The sequence below is a fragment of the Plectropomus leopardus genome, chromosome 14 (assembly GCF_026936395.1).
Source record: "Plectropomus leopardus strain MGB_pleo_1.0 chromosome 14, ASM2693639v1, whole genome shotgun sequence".
Classification (NCBI taxonomy): domain Eukaryota; kingdom Metazoa; phylum Chordata; class Actinopteri; order Perciformes; family Serranidae; genus Plectropomus; species Plectropomus leopardus.
In genome coordinates, this window is record NC_142189.1 from 4,203,655 (window position 1) to 4,225,000 (window position 21,346).

General features: G+C 38.5%; 2 protein-coding genes across 11 annotated transcripts in view; one reads left to right on the top strand and one right to left on the bottom strand.

Moving 5' to 3' along the window:
- The window catches only part of letm1 (leucine zipper-EF-hand containing transmembrane protein 1), a 39,888-nt gene extending 31,689 nt beyond the window's left edge, over positions 1-8,199 (bottom strand). For 4 of the 8 annotated variants that reach the window (XR_015778592.1, XM_088087073.1, XM_088087072.1 and 1 more), the window contains exons 1-2: positions 7,844-8,199; positions 476-533 (exon numbers count right to left, since the gene is read on the bottom strand). Coding sequence is in view for 7 of the 8 variants with exons in the window: in XM_088087073.1 (XP_087943199.1) it covers positions 476-533; positions 7,844-7,928 (143 nt within the window). In the remaining variant the exon portion in view is untranslated. The remainder of the gene's footprint in view (positions 1-475; positions 534-7,843) is intronic. The other 4 variants (XM_042501162.2, XM_042501160.2, XM_042501158.2 and 1 more) reach the window with 2 other exon arrangements.
- Positions 8,200-10,600: 2,401 nt separating this feature from the next.
- The window catches only part of nsd2 (nuclear receptor binding SET domain protein 2), a 20,541-nt gene continuing 9,795 nt past the window's right edge, over positions 10,601-21,346 (top strand). The window contains exons 1-12 of one of the 3 annotated variants that reach the window (XM_042501091.2): positions 10,601-10,740; positions 12,156-12,784; positions 13,803-13,971; positions 14,075-14,241; positions 15,064-15,471; positions 15,968-16,190; positions 17,761-17,870; positions 18,027-18,129; positions 18,283-18,398; positions 18,772-18,861; positions 19,148-19,274; positions 20,012-20,212. In XM_042501091.2, coding sequence (XP_042357025.2) covers positions 12,185-12,784; positions 13,803-13,971; positions 14,075-14,241; positions 15,064-15,471; positions 15,968-16,190; positions 17,761-17,870; positions 18,027-18,129; positions 18,283-18,398; positions 18,772-18,861; positions 19,148-19,274; positions 20,012-20,212 — 2,314 coding nt within the window. In that variant the 5' untranslated portion in view covers positions 10,601-10,740; positions 12,156-12,184. Of the gene's footprint in view, positions 10,741-11,395; positions 11,723-12,155; positions 12,785-13,802; positions 13,972-14,074; positions 14,242-15,063; positions 15,472-15,967; positions 16,191-17,760; positions 17,871-18,026; positions 18,130-18,282; positions 18,399-18,771; positions 18,862-19,147; positions 19,275-20,011; positions 20,213-21,346 lie in introns of those variants that run through there. The other 2 variants (XM_088087603.1, XM_088087602.1) reach the window with 2 other exon arrangements.

The following is a 21,346-nucleotide window of genomic DNA, read 5'->3' on the forward strand; positions in this document are numbered from 1 at the left end:
GCCAGCAGCGTACCAACTGATATTGTTGTTTTACATTCTTTTTTTAAGTCTCATACAAAACATCAGGTAAAGGGTACAGCACAGCTAAAAACAAACAAACTTTTAAAGATGTTATCTTTTAAAATGTTGTTTAAAAAGGAAATTTGTACTAGGTGCTGCATGCAACAGTGGCTGAGCACAAGTCAGATCCCAATCGGGAATAACAAAAGAGAAAGCAGAAAAACTACCTAAAGGTTAGATTTAAAATACAACATGGGGCAGAAAGTTTCTTAATTTTCACTCAGGCTTGAACAGGGGCTGGTTTTTAACATCAAAGCAGCATCCAAGAAACCACAATGCTATAAAGACTTCTAAAACTGGATTTAAGTCTTAAAATCTTATATTATACTTCACACTAGACCTTTTAAAGTCTTAGGTTTTCATGTTTGTTTGCAGGAAATAGACACTGTGTACGCCCTACATTAATTTGGCTTACTTTTGACTGGAGAGTCTGAGCGCTGTGCAGTTGAAACAGGCACCATCTTGTACTTTCCCTGAAAGGAGGAGGAAAAAAAAACATGAGCAGCTGTGTTCTGATAATCAGCCATTAGACAGGCAGGGACACAAACACACACAGAGCGCACTCAGGGATTTCAGGAACCGAGCACATCACACATCAGCACCTATCTGCTCTGATACATTATTTCTGAATTCAGTGAGCCAGATATGACACCAGCAAAACCACACTGTGCTTCTAACCGGTTATGCAATAACATGATATAAAGTGAAGTCACTCCTGACGTCATTAGTGAATCTATAAAACAAAAGTCTGCTGCAATCTTATTTCAGGCTTTCCTAATGCTATACCTTCATCACATGGGAGCATGCAAATGTTTAACCCAAGGCAGCAGATGGTTTGTTACAGAGAACCACATGAGAAGCTGTCACTGGAAACTGTTTGGAAAGGGCAGGCACTTAAACAAAATACCTGGCCAGTGATTGAATAAACCATCTGTCTATCACAGGCCAGCCCAGACAAGAGCAAAACATCTCTTCGGAAGAGAAAAGACAACAGAACCTTTCTTTAGTCTGATTTCACTGAAGAAATAATCTCTGATATTGATATATTGGCTGATATTCTTCATATATGCAATTATGCAACTAGTCATATAATGGGGCGGGATATGACAATAAACTTCAATATCAAAGATTAGATCTGTGCACTAAAACAGTAAACCTCGCTGGCAATTTGATTAATTCAATTTACTCTAGATATGTTTTTATACAGTATGTTCTGTTAAAAATAAACTTAGCGTGCCACGAATACGGAACAATATATAAGCCGATACTGAAATATCTGTGATGGGCCAATACTAACCAATAAAATCATCTGACTGATGTATTGATTTGGCTCTATGCGCCCATATTAGAAAGCAGTACATGTGTGTTACACAACATGTCATGCAACACATTACTGTTTGCGTTTATATAAACAATTGGCTACCTGTTGTCAGGGCTTAACACGCCCCTGACAAAATTTTGATTTCATGTGATCTCAAGGTAGAGCGTGAAATTAGCTGCCGTGCAACATCAAGAAGTGATAGACATACAGTTTGAAAAAGATGGATTCAATCATCCAAAATGTACAAATAATCACATTCAGCTCTTTGTACTGAATTACTTTCTTCTTTTGGTTATTTGCCTTTTTTATCAATATTCTCTGAATCATTTTCCTATATATATCCACGTTGCTATTTAATAACTTTAAACATATTTTGCAGTCTATGTTATCTGCTAAACGAGTGAACTGTATTGCTATTCTGTTATTATCTCTACACTGATCTTTCTTGGAGGCCAGGACATTCACACCCTCAGTGAGGCCCTCAGTGGGGCTCCCAAACCCCCAGAGGCCGCTATCATGTGACGTACATGCAGAGGAGGCGGAGTGGTGAGATACTTCCAGCCAATCATGTCAGAGCACATGGCTTAGCCACGCCCTTCTTCTGTCTCTCACATGGCCGGCTGGAGTAGATCCAGTAGGGCCTGGTTGAGAATGACAGGCTGTAACTGGCAGCCACGAGGACACAGAGTTTACTGGAACAGTGTCACCTTTGTGGCTGAGCGGCCGCCTACTGTAGCACAGAAAGAAAACCCTGGAAATACAGTAGATTACCTAATCCTATACCACTCGCCTGGGCTGTACAGGCACTCTACTACAGTACTTCCTCTGAGGTTTTATCCCACTCAAAGTGTTGGTTTCACATTCACACATCGTTTATTACCAAGATATGTCACATTAGGTGGATCATTTTGTAGGTCTGATTGCACAAATATCGTATTGATGATACTTTGGAGATAAAAGAAAGAATGTTGTCTCTTAATCAGTATGAGATACATACAAAAACTATACAAGTAAGCTTAAGCAGTCATATGAAATTTTTATTATGTGTTGCTTTGACACATAGATATCTATTAAAATGACTAATTTAACATGTAATTAATATGCTATGGTGGCATTACTAAAACTTACATTAATCTTCAAGTAAGGTCAGTTTTTTATGACCCCAAATCACCCAAAGAGCAGCATATAACACACTCCATTTTAAGACCCTTGTTTCAGATCAGGAAAACCTTTAATGGAAAAATGGAAAAACACCCTGGAAGAGCAACAGAGGAGAGCTACCAGACACGCATGACATGTTTTCAAAACAGATCTGACAAATTACAATTAACAAGACTTCTTATAAAAACTTTTTTATACAATCAAATTCTCTGTTTCTGTCTCTGGAAATGTGGTCAATTCCTACAGCCACAAAACTGCAGAACAAGGGAGGAGATTATGACTCATGCTCAAAACCTCATTCAAGTGAAGTAAAATTCAAAATGATCCTTGTGAACACAACGTTTTTCCGTAATAACTACAGTGACAGAAAACCAAGATATGGATGCTACACTCAGAATAAACTTGTTAAACATGGTTGCAGTGTCTACACTTGTATGTTCACAACTAATATACTTCTTTAGAAACATCTGTCTTTGTTGACTTCTTAACTTACTGCATTATTGCATTACTGTTGCATTTGTAAAGTCATCCATAGTAATATTAAGTCATTTTGGTGTTGGGTAGAACTTTAATTCCTATGGTCCTGGTCTTGATAGTCCTTATATCTGGTCTTTCCTCAAATATTCAACCACATTAGCTCCAGTTCTTGAACTTTGTTTGGTTAAGGATTCCTGAAACTTCTTTTCTATCCAGTGAACCAGTTTGCATTTCTACCAGTTTTGAGCAGAATGACTGTAATCAAGAATGCATCATCAACAGAGAGCACTGCGCAATGCATCATATTGATTACCTGTGGGCTCTTATTATCCAAACAGCAACCACATAGAAACTATTAATGATTGGAAAATATAGATGAGTAATATGTGCAAGACGCCATCCTCTCTTTGAAACCTGTCGGATATGACACACCCGCTGATGTGGTCACGGTTCACGCTTCAGGTCCTGCTGAAGCCTGAAAACCTGCTGTTTCTTTTTAAGTTTCTAAGCCAATTTATTTTTGGTTCGAATTCTCTGAAAGGTTAAGAAATAGGAAAAGAACTCATTCTCTGTTGGTGGAAAAGTGATAAAACTAAACTAGTTTGGCCTTGAAAGATCATGACTGGGTCATGCCCTGCTCTGTAATGCCTGCTTGATTTTTACCTGCAACAGTTTCCTTACTTGTGACCCACAGCCTGCAGCTGTCTGACTTTTACGTGCTGAAACACTTCCTCACGCACTGTGTCTGTGGCCTGGAGCCAGTTCGACATGTCAGTTGTTACTTTCCATCTCAGCTGTTTCAATACAGATGGAGCAATCTTGCACAAAAACAATCAATACATGCTTTTTTTGAGTTATTACTTGAATAGAGGCTGGATATTAGCCTCAGCCAGCTAAATGCTAGTAAAATATGCAAGTGGCTGCTAGATTTTCTTCACTCATCGGCCAAAAAAAGAAAAACATGGTAATCTATTGAGTGACTGGTAGATTTTGATCCTCTGATCAAAAATGTTTTTGCATTCAGTCCAGAATACCAAACTGTACAATCTTGTGTTCTAAATTAGAGCTACACAATTAATAAAAAATATTATCAAAATCTTAATATGGCCAAATACAATATCACATGGTGTCACAGGAGCTGCAATTTTTTGATGATGATAAAATGTGTCTCAACATACCATTGTAAATGATGCATTGTGGTGCTACAGAGATGCCAGGCCTACAAACGGCATTACAGATGTAGGAAAACATGTTTGTGTGCCCTGACCTCTGCAAAAATCATACCATCATCATTTTTATTTTCTTGGTAAAAATGAAATACAAACATTATCATTCCCACTGAAACAGAAACTCATTTTGCAATCACAAATAACTGCAAAATTATTATTTTTCTGGATATTGTGCAGCTCTACTTTGTCCAGGTCCATTGTGACCTTCATTAACATTATTTTGTTTATATTTGTTATCTTGCACAGTGGCCACTTTAAAAGCTTGAAAACAAACATGACATTGACTCATATATTGGACTGTGGCTTGTTTTTGTATGCCTGGCTTTCTAAGTATGTGGTTCTCAAATGTCAAGCATCTTCTTTCACAGTTCCCATAAAATATGACGTTTCTAGGTCATTTCCAATTGGAAAACACTCTTAGTCAAATTGATTGTTTGTGCAGAAATAAACAAATGAAATTCACATTTTCTGGCATTTTAGTGTGTGAACTGAGTTTAACCATTGGAAACCTGAACAAATTGGCAACAACATCTACAAAAAATTTGGACCGTTTTAGACCAACGAAATTCCCTGAAAATTAAATTTAACAAAGCAAAATAAAAACAAAATTGAAATGAAAGAAAAAATAAAAACAAACAAGGCAAATAAGGCTCAAAATATAATAATTCAGTGATATGATTTAAAATATGTAATTATGATCACTAGAAATATGCTTTATCCCTAGTCCCCCCCCACACACACACACATTTCCTATTAAGTTGCTCATTGCCTTTTTTCCATGTTTTTGACAGAAATCACACTTATTTGCTCAGTGTTTACAGGTTTAAATACTTGGGAAAGGCATCCGCAAGCAATAAAAGAAAAGAGATGTTGCTCAAGGTTTTAAATCATTAAATGAGAATGGTTTCCATTGGATAAACCACATAACATGAGTCATCAATCCTAATAAGTAAATACACTGCACCATAATGTTGCAATTGCCGCTATCAACGACTAATAGGACACTTAACAGAGCATGTCATCACTTTATCAACTTTATTGTTTCTGCTGTACTTTATTGATGCTGTGTTAGATAATGCTATTATCTTTACCACCTCTGACCTTGTAAACTTTGTTTGATGTTTCTCAAAAATCCAATGTAGACAAACCGCATACTGGTCAATGTTCAGCAGTCAAAGCAAGACCTTAGAGCCTATTGATCACTGTTAATATGGAACGCAGCACCTAAATGCATGCTGATCACTTATCCTGACCTCCCAAGGACTCCTTATTATTAATGCATGGGATATTCACAAGCAAGATAGGAGCTTATAATGTATACCCTCTTGACCAGAGTATGAGGAGGTGTCTGTCCAACATAATACAGACATGTGACAGCATAGACATGAAAACAGAATGGGAATATTAAGCTCAGAGAGTCTCAGGTGGAGATATAAAATACTGTGACCTTTCCTTGTGGAAGCACTGCAATTTGTCTGATAATCTGGGCCTGAAGCCAAGAGCTCGGTCCCGCCAGTGCAGACAGACAAATTCCCTTTATGACTCTCTCATCTATTTATAAGCTTGTGTTTGATGCACAAACTAAGAGACCTAGATGTAAACTATTTTATTTCTTCTTTATCATTCTCTTTTAATATCTTTAACTCCACTCATTGACAGTTATGATGCACCTTTATTGTGTTTAACAAAAAAAGGTGCAAGGAGACATATTACTGTAATATCTATGCAGGTTACATAACAGCAAACATGCATTGCTTATCAAAAACGTGGTGATATGACCTAGCAGAGCTGGTCTGAAATCACGCTGAGTTCAATCAGTTCAAGAGCAGTCAGTGAGAGAGTTTTCATAAAATTAAGAGCATTGATGTTGTTAAGTTAAGGAGGTGCCACGATTAGTAATATATCAGTGTGAGAAGTGAGTGAAGGCATAGACTTATATAATCCTTTATACAATCAAAAGGTTACAAGTTATCTCCTGTTTCATTTATCTTTGTATTTGGTTGATAATCCTCTTAAAAAGCTAAAGTTAAGTTTTTATTCCAGAAACAAGTTCTCTGCTTGTTTCTTTAGTTTCTACTAAATTTTTACCTGTTCTGGATTACGGTGATCTTGTGTATATGAATGCATCTGCACATTTTTTGCATAAATTAGATACTGCATATCACAGTACAATCAGATCTGTTACAAACTGTAGAGCCCTTACTCTTCACTGTATGCTTTAGTCCAGGACTGGCTGGCCATCTCTGACCTTTTGTAGACTCAGTCATAAGTATAAAGGTCAAAGTCAGGGTACACTTTATAGTACCTGAGGGGTAAAAGTACACAAAAAAATTACATGATTCTATTGATGAGGTTGAAAGTAGCAGAGATGAATGAGTTCTTACGTCTCATGTTCTTGCATCTTGGCAAGATTATGGAGTAAACTGTTGTCTTATTTTAACAGTGACATAAAAAATTTTTGTAGTGTTTAACGGCTATAAATGTGCACGACAAAGACAACAAACACCTGATTGATTTTATAGGTTTTCTTCAAATAAATAAAACAAGCTGATAATGTTTTTTAAGACAGCCTGAGAAATAGGAAGTGCTGGTAGTTTTTCTCTCTTTCATATCATAACATGAACACTTTTTGTATATTTTTGGCTGTTTAATTTAACAATTTGGGCTCTGATAACTGGACAATACTACAAAAGATAGCACAGAAGTACCTTTGTAGTGTTTTTGTCTACCTGCCCAGGGACTGCTGGTGTAAAGTAGCTACTCACAAAATACTGTGCATAGCATCTGTTCTCTTTGTGTGACATTGGGTTTATTTTTGTGCATGGTCTCTCATACATAACTCTAGCATAATTTAAATGATAAGACATAGACTGTGTAATTACCAAAAGTGAAAGTAAAATGGTAGTAGTAGGGCGGGTTTGGAATTGCACAACATCCCTGTGCATTTGCAGTATTTTTCCTATGGCTCAACATTTCACAGCATTGTCGAATCATTAACAATAAAACGACGACCAAGATAAACTGTGATTCATGGTTGCGAAACAGAGCATTTGGGTGCAAAATCAGCACAACATACCCCCAAAATGTAGCATCATGGGTTATAAATCCCACATTTTGCTTTAGATACGGGTAACTTGAGGATGCTGAATAAACAGACTGGGAAGGACCTGCCTGCCATAACAACGAGCATCCTCTCAGACTGCAGCAGAAGAAGGGGGCGCTCTCAAGCCTCTGTTGTCCTCAGATAACCTGAATCCCAAATCATATTTTGAATTAACGTCCGAAAAGGTGCGGCTGCTGGAGCTTGCCTGTCTCGTGGAGTGATAACACTAAAGCTACATGTGTGTGTAATACAGCCTTTATTGTCACATTTGCAGCTTAAATAAATAATAAAGTGTGATGCTTAGTTATCCTGTCACCTTGACAAACCCACCATCTTCATTTCCTACCCAAAAAGGGCCACCTGCCTCTGTAAATAAACGACTGCTCTTGATGCTAACATCACAAACACTGCGGGTGAGTTAATTGTTAGCTTCATTTCGTCTCCGCGGACATAATAAACAGTTAGTTAGACAGTAATAGAAGGCTAACTTACCTTTACCTTTCCTGAATTCGCTCTTTAGCGAACGGGACGTTTTCATTAAAGGTGCCCGAGACCTCGTAAACAGGATTAACGCCATGCGGAGGCTTTCTCTTTGAACCACTTTTCACAGTTACAGTAAGTTACAGGAGAGCTAGCCGCTCAGCTAGCCACTGTTTGTTCGAGATGTCGAAAAGAAAGGACCGAGAAATTGGTAAATAGATATACCCAAAAGAATCCTTATACGTTTATCAAGAAGCTACGACGCGTGTATAGCTGTACGTCGGAAAATTTAGCTCCATGTCATGCCCTTCCCCTCTACGCAGTTGACAGCTAACCGGACCAGGATCCCGACTGACGTCAAACTGAGCCTCTGTGTTTGTTAAGCTGCTTGTGATGGATGAGAGGTAAACTTCCGGTGTGTTTATAAAGTAAAAGTAAGTGTTTCCGTTTTTGCGTCTTATTATTGTTTCAATACCAAAATTATTATTATGGAGTCAAAGTAAAGTGTGATATTGTGTTGAGAGCTAGAGAAAAATATAATAATATTGCTGTTGTTGTTTGTTTTTTTTAATCCTGTGAATTTTCATAAAAAATAAAAAAAAAAAAATAAAAGGAAACGGCTCAAAATAGTACGGACCCCGGGAGGTGACATGAATGTGTTTTTATTTTTTATTTTTATTTTTTAACTCACGTGCGAATTTCTAAATCGTACGCGCATTTTAATCAAATGTGTTTTAATAAAACCCAATTGAAAAAAAAAACATGTTTCAATAAAATGCGTTTTCATAAACCGTTCAATAAAACATGTTTTTTATAAAGACATGTTTTAACTAAACGTATTTTAATTAACGTATTTTTATCAAACGCATTTTAAATATGCAGATTTTGATTAAATTAATTAAATGTAAATAACCAGATCGTGTGCATTCAAAATAAAATTTAAAAAAATAAAAAACCACATCCATGTCATCTCCCAGACTCTGTGAAAACAGCCAAATAGGAATGTCTGTTTTTGCCTAATCAAAAGTGTTAACCCTTTAACACCTTGATCGATATACATTTTCTTGTGTTGTTTTCAGATGCCTTTCACAAGTGTCTAAACCTCTGAAATCTGAGAAAATTTGTTGAATTTACTTTGAAAGCATGGGGAAAATAAAGGCAATGAGCAACTTGGAAAGACATGTTCCACAAATCGCAAGTAATTAGTAAAAGGAGACAAGAAAATAAAAAACTGTAAATTAGTTATTATCAAGGGGAAATTTTCCGGAAAACTGTGTTCAGGGATGTTTAATCACGGTTGAAGCAGCCAACTTAAATATTGGGGGGTCTTGTTTAATTATAGCTTTGATCTAGCTTTAAAGAAAGGTAGTAATGCTGATTACTCAACATTTACCAGTCATTGTTGTAATACCGCATCAATTATGGTGGCTTTCACTTTGAAAGGTAAACTTTTGCCGGAAGTAGATTGTATTATTTCAGTGATTTTTACGCCCCTCAGCTTCCTCTGCTGGTACTGCAGTCTGACCCAGCCTGACTCTACTGTACAGTATGTGGAGCAACGAGGTATTTGGGCCTGTGCTGTACCTTTACCAGGTCATGGCTTTTAGGCATATGTATCATCATTTTGTTTCAGTTTTTTGTCCTTATGGTCACTTTTGTGTTACAATTTGAGAAAATAATTGTCACATGAGAAAATGTGTATGTTTGTGTCATATTTTCAGCATGTGAAGGAACAAAGGGGCTATATTTCTCACCATTCTGTGTGTTTTATGCATTAGCTTTAATTTGGTTCAATGCTAATACTAATATTTAGAGTACAGTATAATTAAAGGACCCAAATTAACGCTTGGCCTCTGGCTAATTAAGACAAGGAAACTCTTTAATCCCCCCTATCAGTGATTCCTCTAAACTCAGGGAATACGGATAGTGTCAAAAGAGGGGGAGTTTTGCATGTATTTGAATGCACTTAATGTCTGCACTAGTTTGTACTATGCACATCACATTTGTTTTTGAATTGCATTAATGCAATTTGCATTAAATGTAAATGCATTATCTATTAGAGTAGTCTTGAACTTTGTTTTAATTATATATGTATAATATGGGGATTTTTTTTGACATGAGTACACTGACATAATTTTAGTTTGTTTGCTTCTTTGTTTTCTCTTTCTGTCTCTGTATCTGTGTGCATTTTTTGAATGATCTTCTGTTCAATAGAAAAACTATATAAAACATAGTGATTAATTTTTTTCTGAAGCACTTTGAGCTGCATCCCTATGAGAAGTGCTCTATAAATAAAGTTTATTATTATTATTATTATTAGTAGTAGTAGTAGTAGTAGTAGTAGTAGTAGTAGTGGTGGTGGTGGTGGTAGTGGTAGTACTAATAGTAGAAGTATCATTAAAGTCATTAGATGATCATAATATGTTGCATTAAACACAAAGCATGGCATATCCACACGTGGATGTAATTATTTTTGTATGTTTTTTAGTTTTTTGTCTTCCCATTTTATTTATCTATGTATTTATTTGTATGTTTGTATTTTGAAATTATATTCTATTCAATAAAGACAATTTAAAATAATAATAATAATAATGTTGTGAGAAACAAATAAACATATATCTAGTGACTCTAAGCACTACCGATTAAAAAAATAATCCAGAAAAGTGGCGATGTGATGCGAAAACAGACGGGAGCCACCGGGGTCAGCTACTTCCTACGGTTGGGTTTTTGAAAGGACCGGTTGGAGCCTCTCTCTGCTCCCGACCAATCGGAAGTGAGTATTTTTCGCGCTGGTTGGCCGGAGAGTTTGAGTTTCCCGCAAGCTTTTGATTCGTCTTGAATGAAATCCTTCGCTTTCAGGATGATTACGGGCATTTTCTCCCTTTAACGACTGAGAGGAGATACAACAGGTAACTACAAATAAACGCTCTTTCATGTTATTGTCAGCCTCGGGGGATATTAGCCGGCGTGGGTTTTTTTGTAAGTACACTTGTTCGGTCCGACCATCCATTTTAGCGAGAGGACCTGCTAGCTAGCAAGCTAGGCTAGCTAACTGTGCTAACTTCAATGGGACGCTGGTTAGCTTCGGCTAGCACGGTTAGCTTTTTTGAAACGAGCTGTCATGGCGCCTACAAATTGGGTATATGAGTGAAACAATAGCAAGACAATTTCAACACGCTGCCACAATCATCCAGCCGTGCCCTCTTTTATTTATGCATTCGCGCATTTGCTGTGTTGGGAATAGTAGCTCGTAAGATAGCCGCATTTAGCGTTTGGATGGCGGCTGTGGCTATTTGCTGGAATGCGGCGTAATGGCTGACTGTAGCAATGACAGAGATGCGGTATGGGAAAATGCTTGCCCGTGCCTGGGATACATGACATTCCCACATCATGGCTTCCGCTTGAGATGATAGTCGGAGCCCGTTTCGTGTATGACATGATAGCGCAACCGCTGGCTAAAGACGCTAACGTTATTTTTACGTTGGCTAACAGAAACGCTTTAACGTTAATCAACTGTAGAACTACTAATAGCGGTTAACGCTACTGTAACGTCACTCCGTGACATTACAATAAACGTTAAGATATTGAACGTTACGTTGTGACTTTAACTGCAGTGTAATATGTTAGCTTTTAACTGAAGTGGGATACATTCAGTTCCAACAATTATCCGCACTCCAATAGCAGCACTCTGGCTTGTCAGCTGCTTCCATTTCCGCGGCTTTTCTAGCCGGTGATGCGGTGGTTACGCGGCACAGCTAGCCACCCACTCATTGGGCATTCGCTGCATGCGGTGGAGCCTGCAGCCAGCCTCCTGCATTCTCCATACCGCTTTTCCAGAGACTGCAGCTAGCAGCAAGCTAATGCTTTTCCAGGGGACTTAGAATTGTCGCGGTAAGAGGTTTTCAGCCCGCCCTGTGGTTTCTGTTCGTATGCATGGATGTGAGTTGAGCGAGAATGGGTTTGATTTGAGCTCGTTCATAGTAGTTGTGATCCGCGTAGAGAATCTGGATTTCATTGAGGTATTGGTATTCCTTCGCTGCACAGAGGGGTATTGTTGGATCTAGACGCTCGACTTTCTTACAAAAACATCCAAAACTATGCGGCTGCAACATTCCGTGACAGGTGCAGTTTTCCCTGTCGCCTCCAAGCTATGTTCATGCTCCGCTGGAGCAACTGAGTGCCATTTTGTGAAATGTGTAACGTTATGCTCATAGGATTCACATCCCAGAGTGCCATTTTGCCAGAATGAAGAGCACCAAAAATTGATTGCATGCTATATTAAGGTTTTACCTGTGGATTTACTAGTTTCTGTCTTGTCCTGCAGCTCAGTGATCCTGGAGGGGGTTAGATGGGATGGATAGCAAAGGTAGCTCTTTGCCTTCAATGCCCGAACCAGCCAACCCCATCAGCATGAAGCAGCCGCCAGAGTCCCTCAGTGTCCGGAAAGGTGGTGGGGACATGAGCAGTGACCCTGCTCTGCTAATGGATAAAGCTGCTGCCCAGCTGGCCGCCACACTACAAGACAGTGTCCTTCAGAAGATGGCTGGACACAGTCATAACAACCACAGCCACGAGAGGCTCAAAGATCTCACATCCCGTGTGTTAAATGGGGACCAAGATGCGCTGCCTAAGCTCTGTGCTCCAGAACCACCGATGCTTAAGGGCGCTGAAGCCCCTGCTACAAATGGCATGCATCAGCACAACTGCAGTCCTCACACCGAACATGAACTGAAGGTGACAATACCTCAGGTGGTCCAGCAGCCGCTGTTTGAGCCATGTTGTGCCAATGGGACCATTTTGGACACTGAAGGTACTGTAACTGGACCAGAGATGAGACAGGATGTGAAGAAAAGGAAGGGGAGACTTCACAAGCCAAACCTCAGTGTCTCAGCCCTCCCTGTGGAGCCACTTGACCACACAGATGCTGGAGATGAAACTGCAGCAGCTGAAGAGGTTTTGCTTTTATTCTTACTGTTAAGAATCAAAGGATGATTTTCTTTTTAAAGCTAGAACCTTTATTTGCCTGTGGCCAGGACATGCACTGTACTTTTTACAACTAAAACTAGCTTTAAGACAAACATTAAGCCAATAATTTACTACAGTCATGCTGCCAGATAGTATCAAGAAAAAACAAAGAAACATGTTGTAAGAAACATGTGACCGAACAGTCTCAGGCCTCTTATGGACAGTAGGGTGTGGGGAAAAAAGTCGATACAGCATAGCATCACAACATTTTTGCATGTCAATATTGTATTGCTACATGGACACTGAGTATTACATTTTTATTTTTATATACATTTTTTATATTTCAAATATCAATCTTTTTGTGGCTCACTATAATGGTAAAATCAATTGCTTTTTCAGTCCACTTGAAACAATTTGCTGAAATAAAAATGATGCACAGAACACTTGATATTATAAGATAAAACAGATGTCGACAAAGTTTTTCTTTGGGGACATATTTTTCAGTTTAAAAAAGGTAAAAAATTGCAATTTATGTCATCGCAATACTCAACATATTGCAACATGTTTAAAATTGCAATAATATATTGTCAAGACTTAAGTATCATGACAATATGGTATCACAGGGCCCTTGGTGATTTCCAGCCCCAATGGATGGTCACTGTCGACTAACTAAGACAACATTTGCTTTATCTTGACATTCAAATATTTGCTCACCTACGTTGGGGAAATTAATGCTTAATATAACGTAAATAAGATTTCCACATTGGCTTTAAAATGTGAGTAATTGATAGAACTTTTGCTAGTCTTAAAACTTTCACAGCTGCAGAGATTTTGCCACAATATATTGTGTAATTGTTGCCAATATTTACAGGTTTGAAATACCGGTAGCAGTGCACATGTGTCTGAAGTAACGTGTAGGAAATGCCATTTAGGGAGGAACTGATGTCGTAACCTTGATTCATTTCTGTTTTTATCAGTTTCTTGACTGATTCTTTCTCTTGTCCAGCATGAGCTCATCCCTGAGTTGAAGGAGGAGGCTGTAGAAGAGTCCCCTCCGCTGATCCGCTTTTCTGTTGGTGATCTGGTTTGGACCAAGGTTTCAGGATACCCCTGGTGGCCTTGCATGGTGACCACAGACCCAGAATTTAACAATCACTTCAAACAGAAACAGAAAGGTGAGATTCATCCCTGCATACAGTGTGGTAAATTTAAAGTCGGCGTTTTTATATCATAATTTTCTTCAATTGTGGTTGTTTTTTTCTTGTTGGCTTTTTTCAGCAGTCAACAGCAGGTCGGGCCCCCTTTACCATGTGCAGTATTTTGGAGATGCCCCGGAGAGAGGCTACATCTTTGAGAAGAACATGGTGTTTTTCACTGGAGAGGATCAATACCAGGAGCTTAGCCAGGGCAACAAACAGCCAGCCTCCCGCGTCATCCACAAAAAGGTAAATCAGCATCTTCTCTTCTGTAGAGGATGTGGTGGGCTGTTGTTTAGAAAGACTTGGCTCAAATGCCTTGCAACATTAAAATGTTGCACTTCCTTAAAATGTTTCGTGCAAGTTTCTCTCCTGTCATTAAATTTCTAGAAAATGGAAGTGAATTGTAAATGAAAAGTGAGCCAATTTTAAAAATTCCCTGAACCTCAAGGCCATTATATGAGCACTCAGCCTTGTCACACTTTTAGCCCATTGTCTTAACACACACACTCAGACAAAAAATAACTTTTAAATACAGAAATGCCTCCAAGCTTTTTTTTGTCCCTAATTTGTAGGCTTAATTTACATTACTGAAATGTTTATTAGCTATTTAGCTTGTGACATCCTGAAATAACACAGCGTTTAATCTCTCCTAGCTGTTACTAAGCAATTTAAATATGCCTGGATCCGACCCAATATCAATCTTTAGGGTCCGGCCAGCTTATCTGGCTCAGCATATTGTAATTATGGCATGCTGCTGCCAATTTGAAATCAGACAAGTCCTGTTTCCCCTACACATTCATCAGAAGGGTATGTGGAAATTAAATTTTAGCTTGTTTTAATACAATTCAAATTGTGCATAGAAGGAATTATTTCCACCGCATACGAGTGGAGAGATTTAAATCTGTCAGATGTCAACTGATTTTCCTTGATCCAAAACACAGTAATTACAGGATAACAGAAACACTGGCCCACGGTGTAAAAGTATTTGTTTATGATATTCTCTGGAAATTCCTACTGTGATGTGTCTTTTGTAACTTAAATTTGCTTTTTTCTCCATACGCTACGCAGACGGCGCCCTCTGTGCCCCGCAAACTCCAGGCCCAGTGGAACATGGGTGTCATTCAGGCGAAGGAGGCCCTCAGCATGTCACTGGAGGAGCGCATGGGTAATTTCACATTTGCGTATGACGACGAGGGGCCTCACCTGAACCCCCGCATCCTGGAGAAGTTGAAACCAGAACAGCCCGACAAGATGGATCAGGAAACAGAGTCCAGACTCAGCCCAGAACTCCCCTCTGACCCTGCAGCTGCCCCTCAGTCCCAAGAAAGCACTTCAACAGGGAAAAAGAAGCGAGCACCCAGAATCAAACTCAACCCAGGAGAGCGGCGGAAAAGGGGCAAAGGCCTTCTAAATAATTTCCTGTCGAAAAAGCGATTGAACAGCACCGTTTCTTCCAAAGAAATGCTTCATCCACAGGTAATGATAACTCATAAAAATGTATTATCAGATAAAGGTTTGTGTTATGCATAACTTTGTAGTTCTTTCATCCATTCTCGCAGGCACAGGCTTGGAGAACAGAGAAATGTATGAATGATGAATGTGAGATTTTTCAAGATTTGAAAAGATATCAAATCAGACAAATGTAAAGTGCTAATAAAACACTTTCTCAGCCCAGTTTAACCTCATTACTTCATCGCTGAAGTAGATTTTACTCCTGCTGGTTTTACGATTTGGCTCCAACATGGCAAACAGCCACATTAACCCACAACTAACTGCTTATTTTGATCTATCAACATGAACAAAAAATAGTAAATTCTGAAACAAAATCATGGTGTGAAAATCTTAGGAGCATTTTGGACAGGAAATAGTTGTAGAACCATGATAGGCAAGTATTATTGTATATTTTGGTGGCCTAAGACAGCTTTTAAGTTTTTTGATGTCATTTAATACATTTGGTTGTCCTCCTTCGTAGGATCCCACCACTTCTGCACCAGATATTCAAGCTGAATCAGTCGTACCTCAGAAGAAAAAGAGGAGACCCAGACAGGCCCAGTCCCCCACTAAGACCGTGAGGAGAAGGAAAAAAACGGCAACAGACGACACTTCTTCTGGCCCCGTGAAGAAAAGGAAATCAAAGCTGGTTTCTTCGACAGGCGATATTTTGGAACCAATCTCACTTCCAGTTTCAGTTCCAGGTTGGTTGAAAATTGAAACTTGGGCAGGGCTGGTTAAATCTGGGCTTGGCTGGTGTGTGTTTACCAGATCTGTGGAATATCCTGCTTTAAATTGCAACATGTGGCCTGTAAAAACGTGAAGTGGTTAGAATATTGTGGACTTTATTACTTTATGTGACCAGTATATTTAAGATTTCCCCCTACTGATTCTATAAAGAGGCTACATTTGTGTTATGAGACTGCTAAAACCAAGTGAGCAGTTTATCCTTGAGAGCACTGAAGCTTAAAAAAGGCAAAGATTTGGTAATTGTGCTGCTCTGAATTGTCATCACGTAACACCAGAATCCCATTTTCACAGATAATCACTTCATTTTAATGGCCACTGGGTGCTTATTTCTTATCATTTCTTCTATTTAAAGTGTTACTTGATGGTAGAAGTACTGGAACCAACAACTAATAATGCTTATCTGTAATTAATCAAAATGTGTTTTTACATTAACTGATTTGATTTGAAAAGAGCCTTTTGTTGTTGTAGTTGACAAAGTGAAAGGGTGAAAGATAGTGTCTCATTTAAGTGAAGCAAATGTAGGAGAAAAGCTTCTGTAAAGGGATTGTTTGCATTTTTTGAAGTGGGGTTGTTGTCATCGTATTATCTACACTAGATGTCAGTCGGCACGCCTCCAGTTTGGAGAAGCAGGGAGGGAAAGATAAGATAAGTTCTGTTCTGCTGTGGACGGGGGCTGCAGCCAGTCGTATTGTAGCCTAAAATCTGTATCAGTTTAAGTTTACACAATATCCAGAGTATTTTCACTGCCTTTTCTTGCCGCAGACAGCCAGTTTTGATTAGAAACCCATTGATTGCTTCAATACCCAATATATGCATTCTTCAAAGCTACCAGGCTCCATTGACAAAAACAGTCATTTTACCTCGCTGAACACAGGAGCCGCTGGTCTTGTACTGCTTCGATCGGTTAGTTTGTGTGTTATTGTCTAACTGGTGTTTCAAAGGGTTAGTTAGGTTCACCAAAGTCACACAATAAAAGAATAAACTAACAGATTGAGTCAGCAGTAGACCAGCAGCTGTGTTCAGCAGTGTTACATTTCTTTTCCTAATGGAGTTTGGTGTTGAAGAGAGCAAAATAATAGCTTAATTTCCTCTTAGGTAAGAGCTGTCTGCATCAAGATATAGCAGTGAAAATATTCTTAATATATTGTTCACTTAAACTGATCGTAGGTGGCTAAAATTTGATTTGTGCTGCAGTACATTGCTTAGCTTATTGGGCAGTACTCCTGTGTGCTTCTCCAAACTGGAGGAGGGTGTGCTGATTGAAGTGTACTGTGTGTAATACACAGACTATGGAAAAGTACCCCATACAACCCCCCTTCAAAAGATCCAAACTATCCCTTTACGCTGAGTGTGACATTTCAGTTTGGTCTTTTATATCCTCTGTACAGTTAGATACTTGGCACATAGTGGGAGAATGCTTTTTAAATGAATCATCAAGCTACTCTGTAAGTGGCCTGAAAATAATGTCAGCATTTGATGATCTAACTATAAACATTTGACCTTTTTCTATTTTTATGTTTTTAGTTAAGAGGCAGCGAAAGAAGACGACTAAAAGGCCACCAACAGACGCTGCAGCAGACAAGGTTCAGCAGCCCAGAAAGAGACATAAAACAATCAAAGATGCTGAAAAACAGGTGAAGTTTCCGTCTGGTGCAACACAAAACTGCACCTGTTCAAACATCTTTCAAACAACAAGTGTTTTTCTAAATACTGAACATGAGAACTAAAATGGTCAGCACTTTGGAATAAGATGTTGATTTTATTGTTTATCGCATCACAAACCGTCCCAGGCCTCGACTTCAGAGGGAACAGAAAAAAAGCGGAGAAGGAAGAAAACTGAAAAAGACGTAACAGAACCCAAGAAGAGGCGAAAGACAAAAGCTCTCCTCACCGGTAAACCACCCTGTTTGTCTGTGTTGAAGACTATTGCTGGCTTTCTTTCTTAAATCCACATCTGGAACCTCTGTGATTTGCTCTTAACTCTACAAAGTCTGTTATGGTGCTGCAGAACATGGTCTTCATTGTCCAAACACTTTGTTTTCACAGAAGACCAAGACGCAGAGAAACCAAAGCGTAGGAGGAAAAGGAAGCAGGATGGAGAGAACCAGGCCACGCCCTCCAAGGCGAAGAGGAGGCGGACCTCGCCGTGTTCTGATCCCGAGGTGAGTGAAATAACGTCACATTCGATTTTCTATTTAATCTAAGAAAAGCCGTAAATCTTTAACAACTTCAAGAATTATTTAGCTGTTTGATGCTTTTTAGGATTAAGCCTGCCCTTTGCAAGTTTGCTGGTATAAATTTACATTACACAAGCATATTATTAATCGTACAAGTTCAGAGAACTTTGCCGTTTCCGTCTTCGTGACCAGAACTCTTTAACTAGCAAAGTCACATCTGCAGTTTAGATTGTTAGTTTCCTTTGTTACTCGGGTCTGTTCGAAATAAATGTGTTTGTAGTATAACAAGAGTCTATGCTGATTGAATTCTTATGAATAGCTGTTGTCATATTTATGACAATATTGTTGTTGGCTGCAGGGCTCGGGCAGTGAAGGACGTCCTGAGTCTCCAAGCGACAGCTTAGATGGGACAAAGAAGGGCGAGCGTAAGAAAGAGTTTGTCTGCCAGGTAGGTTTTCCTCCTTTGTGTTTTAATGCCCTTATTTGAATTGAAACAACAAACCTTCATTTAAATATGGGGCATTTCTTGGGAAAAGTTCTGCTTTGCTTGTTAGTAATATATCGTGACAATACTAATATATGATGAAGTGTTTAATATATACATTTTTCCAGATAATAGTAATAATAATAATAATAACATCATTAATAATTTTTCTTTTATTCTGATCATATGCACTGAAATGTCTCAGTCTTTGCATGTGTTTGATCTTTGTGTTTGTGTTTTTTTCCTGCAGATGTGTGAGCAGGCTGGTGAGGACCTGGTGCCCTGTGAAGGCCAATGTTGTGGGATGTTTCACCTCCACTGTCTGGGTCTGTCACTCAAACCTGACGAGAAGCTGCTGTGTCAGGAGTGCAGCACAGGTGAGTTTGCACGTGCGCTCGGGTGATTGCCGTCATCTTTAATTTAAACGGTGATGCTCAAAATATCCTCTTCCTGATCCGCACTAGTTTACACTGCGAGGCACAATTTTATTTTATTGTTTTTTTAAACCATTCACTTTAACGCCACTTATGCCCTAACATCACAATTTAGCTCGTAACTAATCATAAACGTATGTGTGCGCTATATCCAGCTGATAACAAAAGAAAAATACTTATTTTGAATTACTTTTAAGGGATCTTATAGCATAACTATTTTTATAGAACTTGTTGGAGCATTTTGGAGCATTCTGGAGCATTATAAATGTTGAAATTAGTTATTTTATTTATATTTCGGGAATTTCTCTATATACCACTAGAGGGCGCTTGCGTGCCAACAGTGGTACACATACCGTGGTTTGAGAATCAGCCTAATGCCAGTAAAATATACAAGTGAGCGGTAGATTTGCTCACCAGCCAAAAAAACATTGGTACATAGACTGTGGCTGGTAAACTTAAAACATTCAGTAACCATTTGGCTGGTGATTTAAAAAAAAAAAAAAGGTAATTTTGCATCTTACATCCTTAATGCCATAGGACCTTATTAGCAGAGTGGAAAAGGGAGAGCTTGAGGTAGTTGTATCAGGAAGGTTTTTGTGATAATACAACCATTGTTTGTAATTATTTATCGACTAACATCTCTTATGATCCTGGGTTTCTCCCCCTTTTTCTCCACTCAGGAATTCACTCGTGTTTTCACTGTAAGCAGTCGGATGGCTCGGTGCGTCGCTGCCACGTCCAACACTGTGGCAAGTTTTACCACGAGGCGTGCATTCGCCTTAACCCTCTCACTGTGTTCGACAACAAGGGCTTCCGCTGTCCGCTCCACGCCTGCCTGAGCTGCCACTACGGCTGCCGCACCAAGCAGAAGTCCACCAAAGGTGAGTATCTGCTTCACCAGAGATGTCACTTTTAGCCCTGAAACTGGAGTTTAATCTTTGGCTGTGTAAACGATCAAAGGCACTTAGTTCTCAAGTTTATTACTTAAACTCATATTTATATCAGCCAGTTGCTTTTCAGTTGATCATTTCTGTCATGCTGAACTTCACATCAGTTGATGGAATTTGATTGTGATGTTTTTAAAAGCTGTGTGGGAAGGACATTTTTTAGTCAACTGTGCGATTTTTAATAACTGTAAAGGAAACACATTATCATCCTTATCTGTCAACAACATTGTGACATTTGGAAAGGTTCAGAATGAATTTGATCCCCACAGTTACAATAATGACAGTTTAATTTAAAAAGTGGCTGAAGGAAATTGAATCTATTTGAGGAAACTGGTCTCTTGTGTCTTCCATGTAAAACCAGGCCTCATTTGCTAGTGAACTCAATTGAGATAAATTGTCCTTTTTTCTTTCTATATTTGGGATTCATAGTGAGATTACACCATTTAATGTGGTGACCATATAAACAAGGCATTGGTGAATTGGCATTACAATTTGAGACAAATTAAATGTATATTTAGATTATTATTTTGGAAAAGCATTATTTTTCACATGTATTCACAGTACATAGTTACTGTATCGTTGTAAATGGATTCACAGAGCATTGTGCAAACTCAAAACAAGAAAAAAGAGATTATAGTGCATCAGATATACATTATACCATCCACCTCTTCCAAAGGTTTTTTTCAGGTTTTTATACAAGTGAAACATGGGAAGCTTTCATTTTAAAAATGACATAGTATAAAAGAAAATATGAAGTAAAATAAAAGAGTGAACTGATACATTTAATAGAACAACACAGAATACAATACATTTATTACTCCTTATCACTCATCCTTTATTCCATAGAAAACTGAAGTCTGACCTTAAAGATTAAATGTACTCAGTGCACTTGGTCAAAATCCAGGAAAACTTGTCTTTCTGGAGTTTTGGGGAAACTATATATTTTCCATTGTGTATATTCCACATATTATTTCTATCCATTCCTTAATGGTTGGTGCCTCTGATTTTAACCATTTCCTTGTGATAGTCCTCTTATTTGCTGACAGAGATATTATGACCAATTTCTTA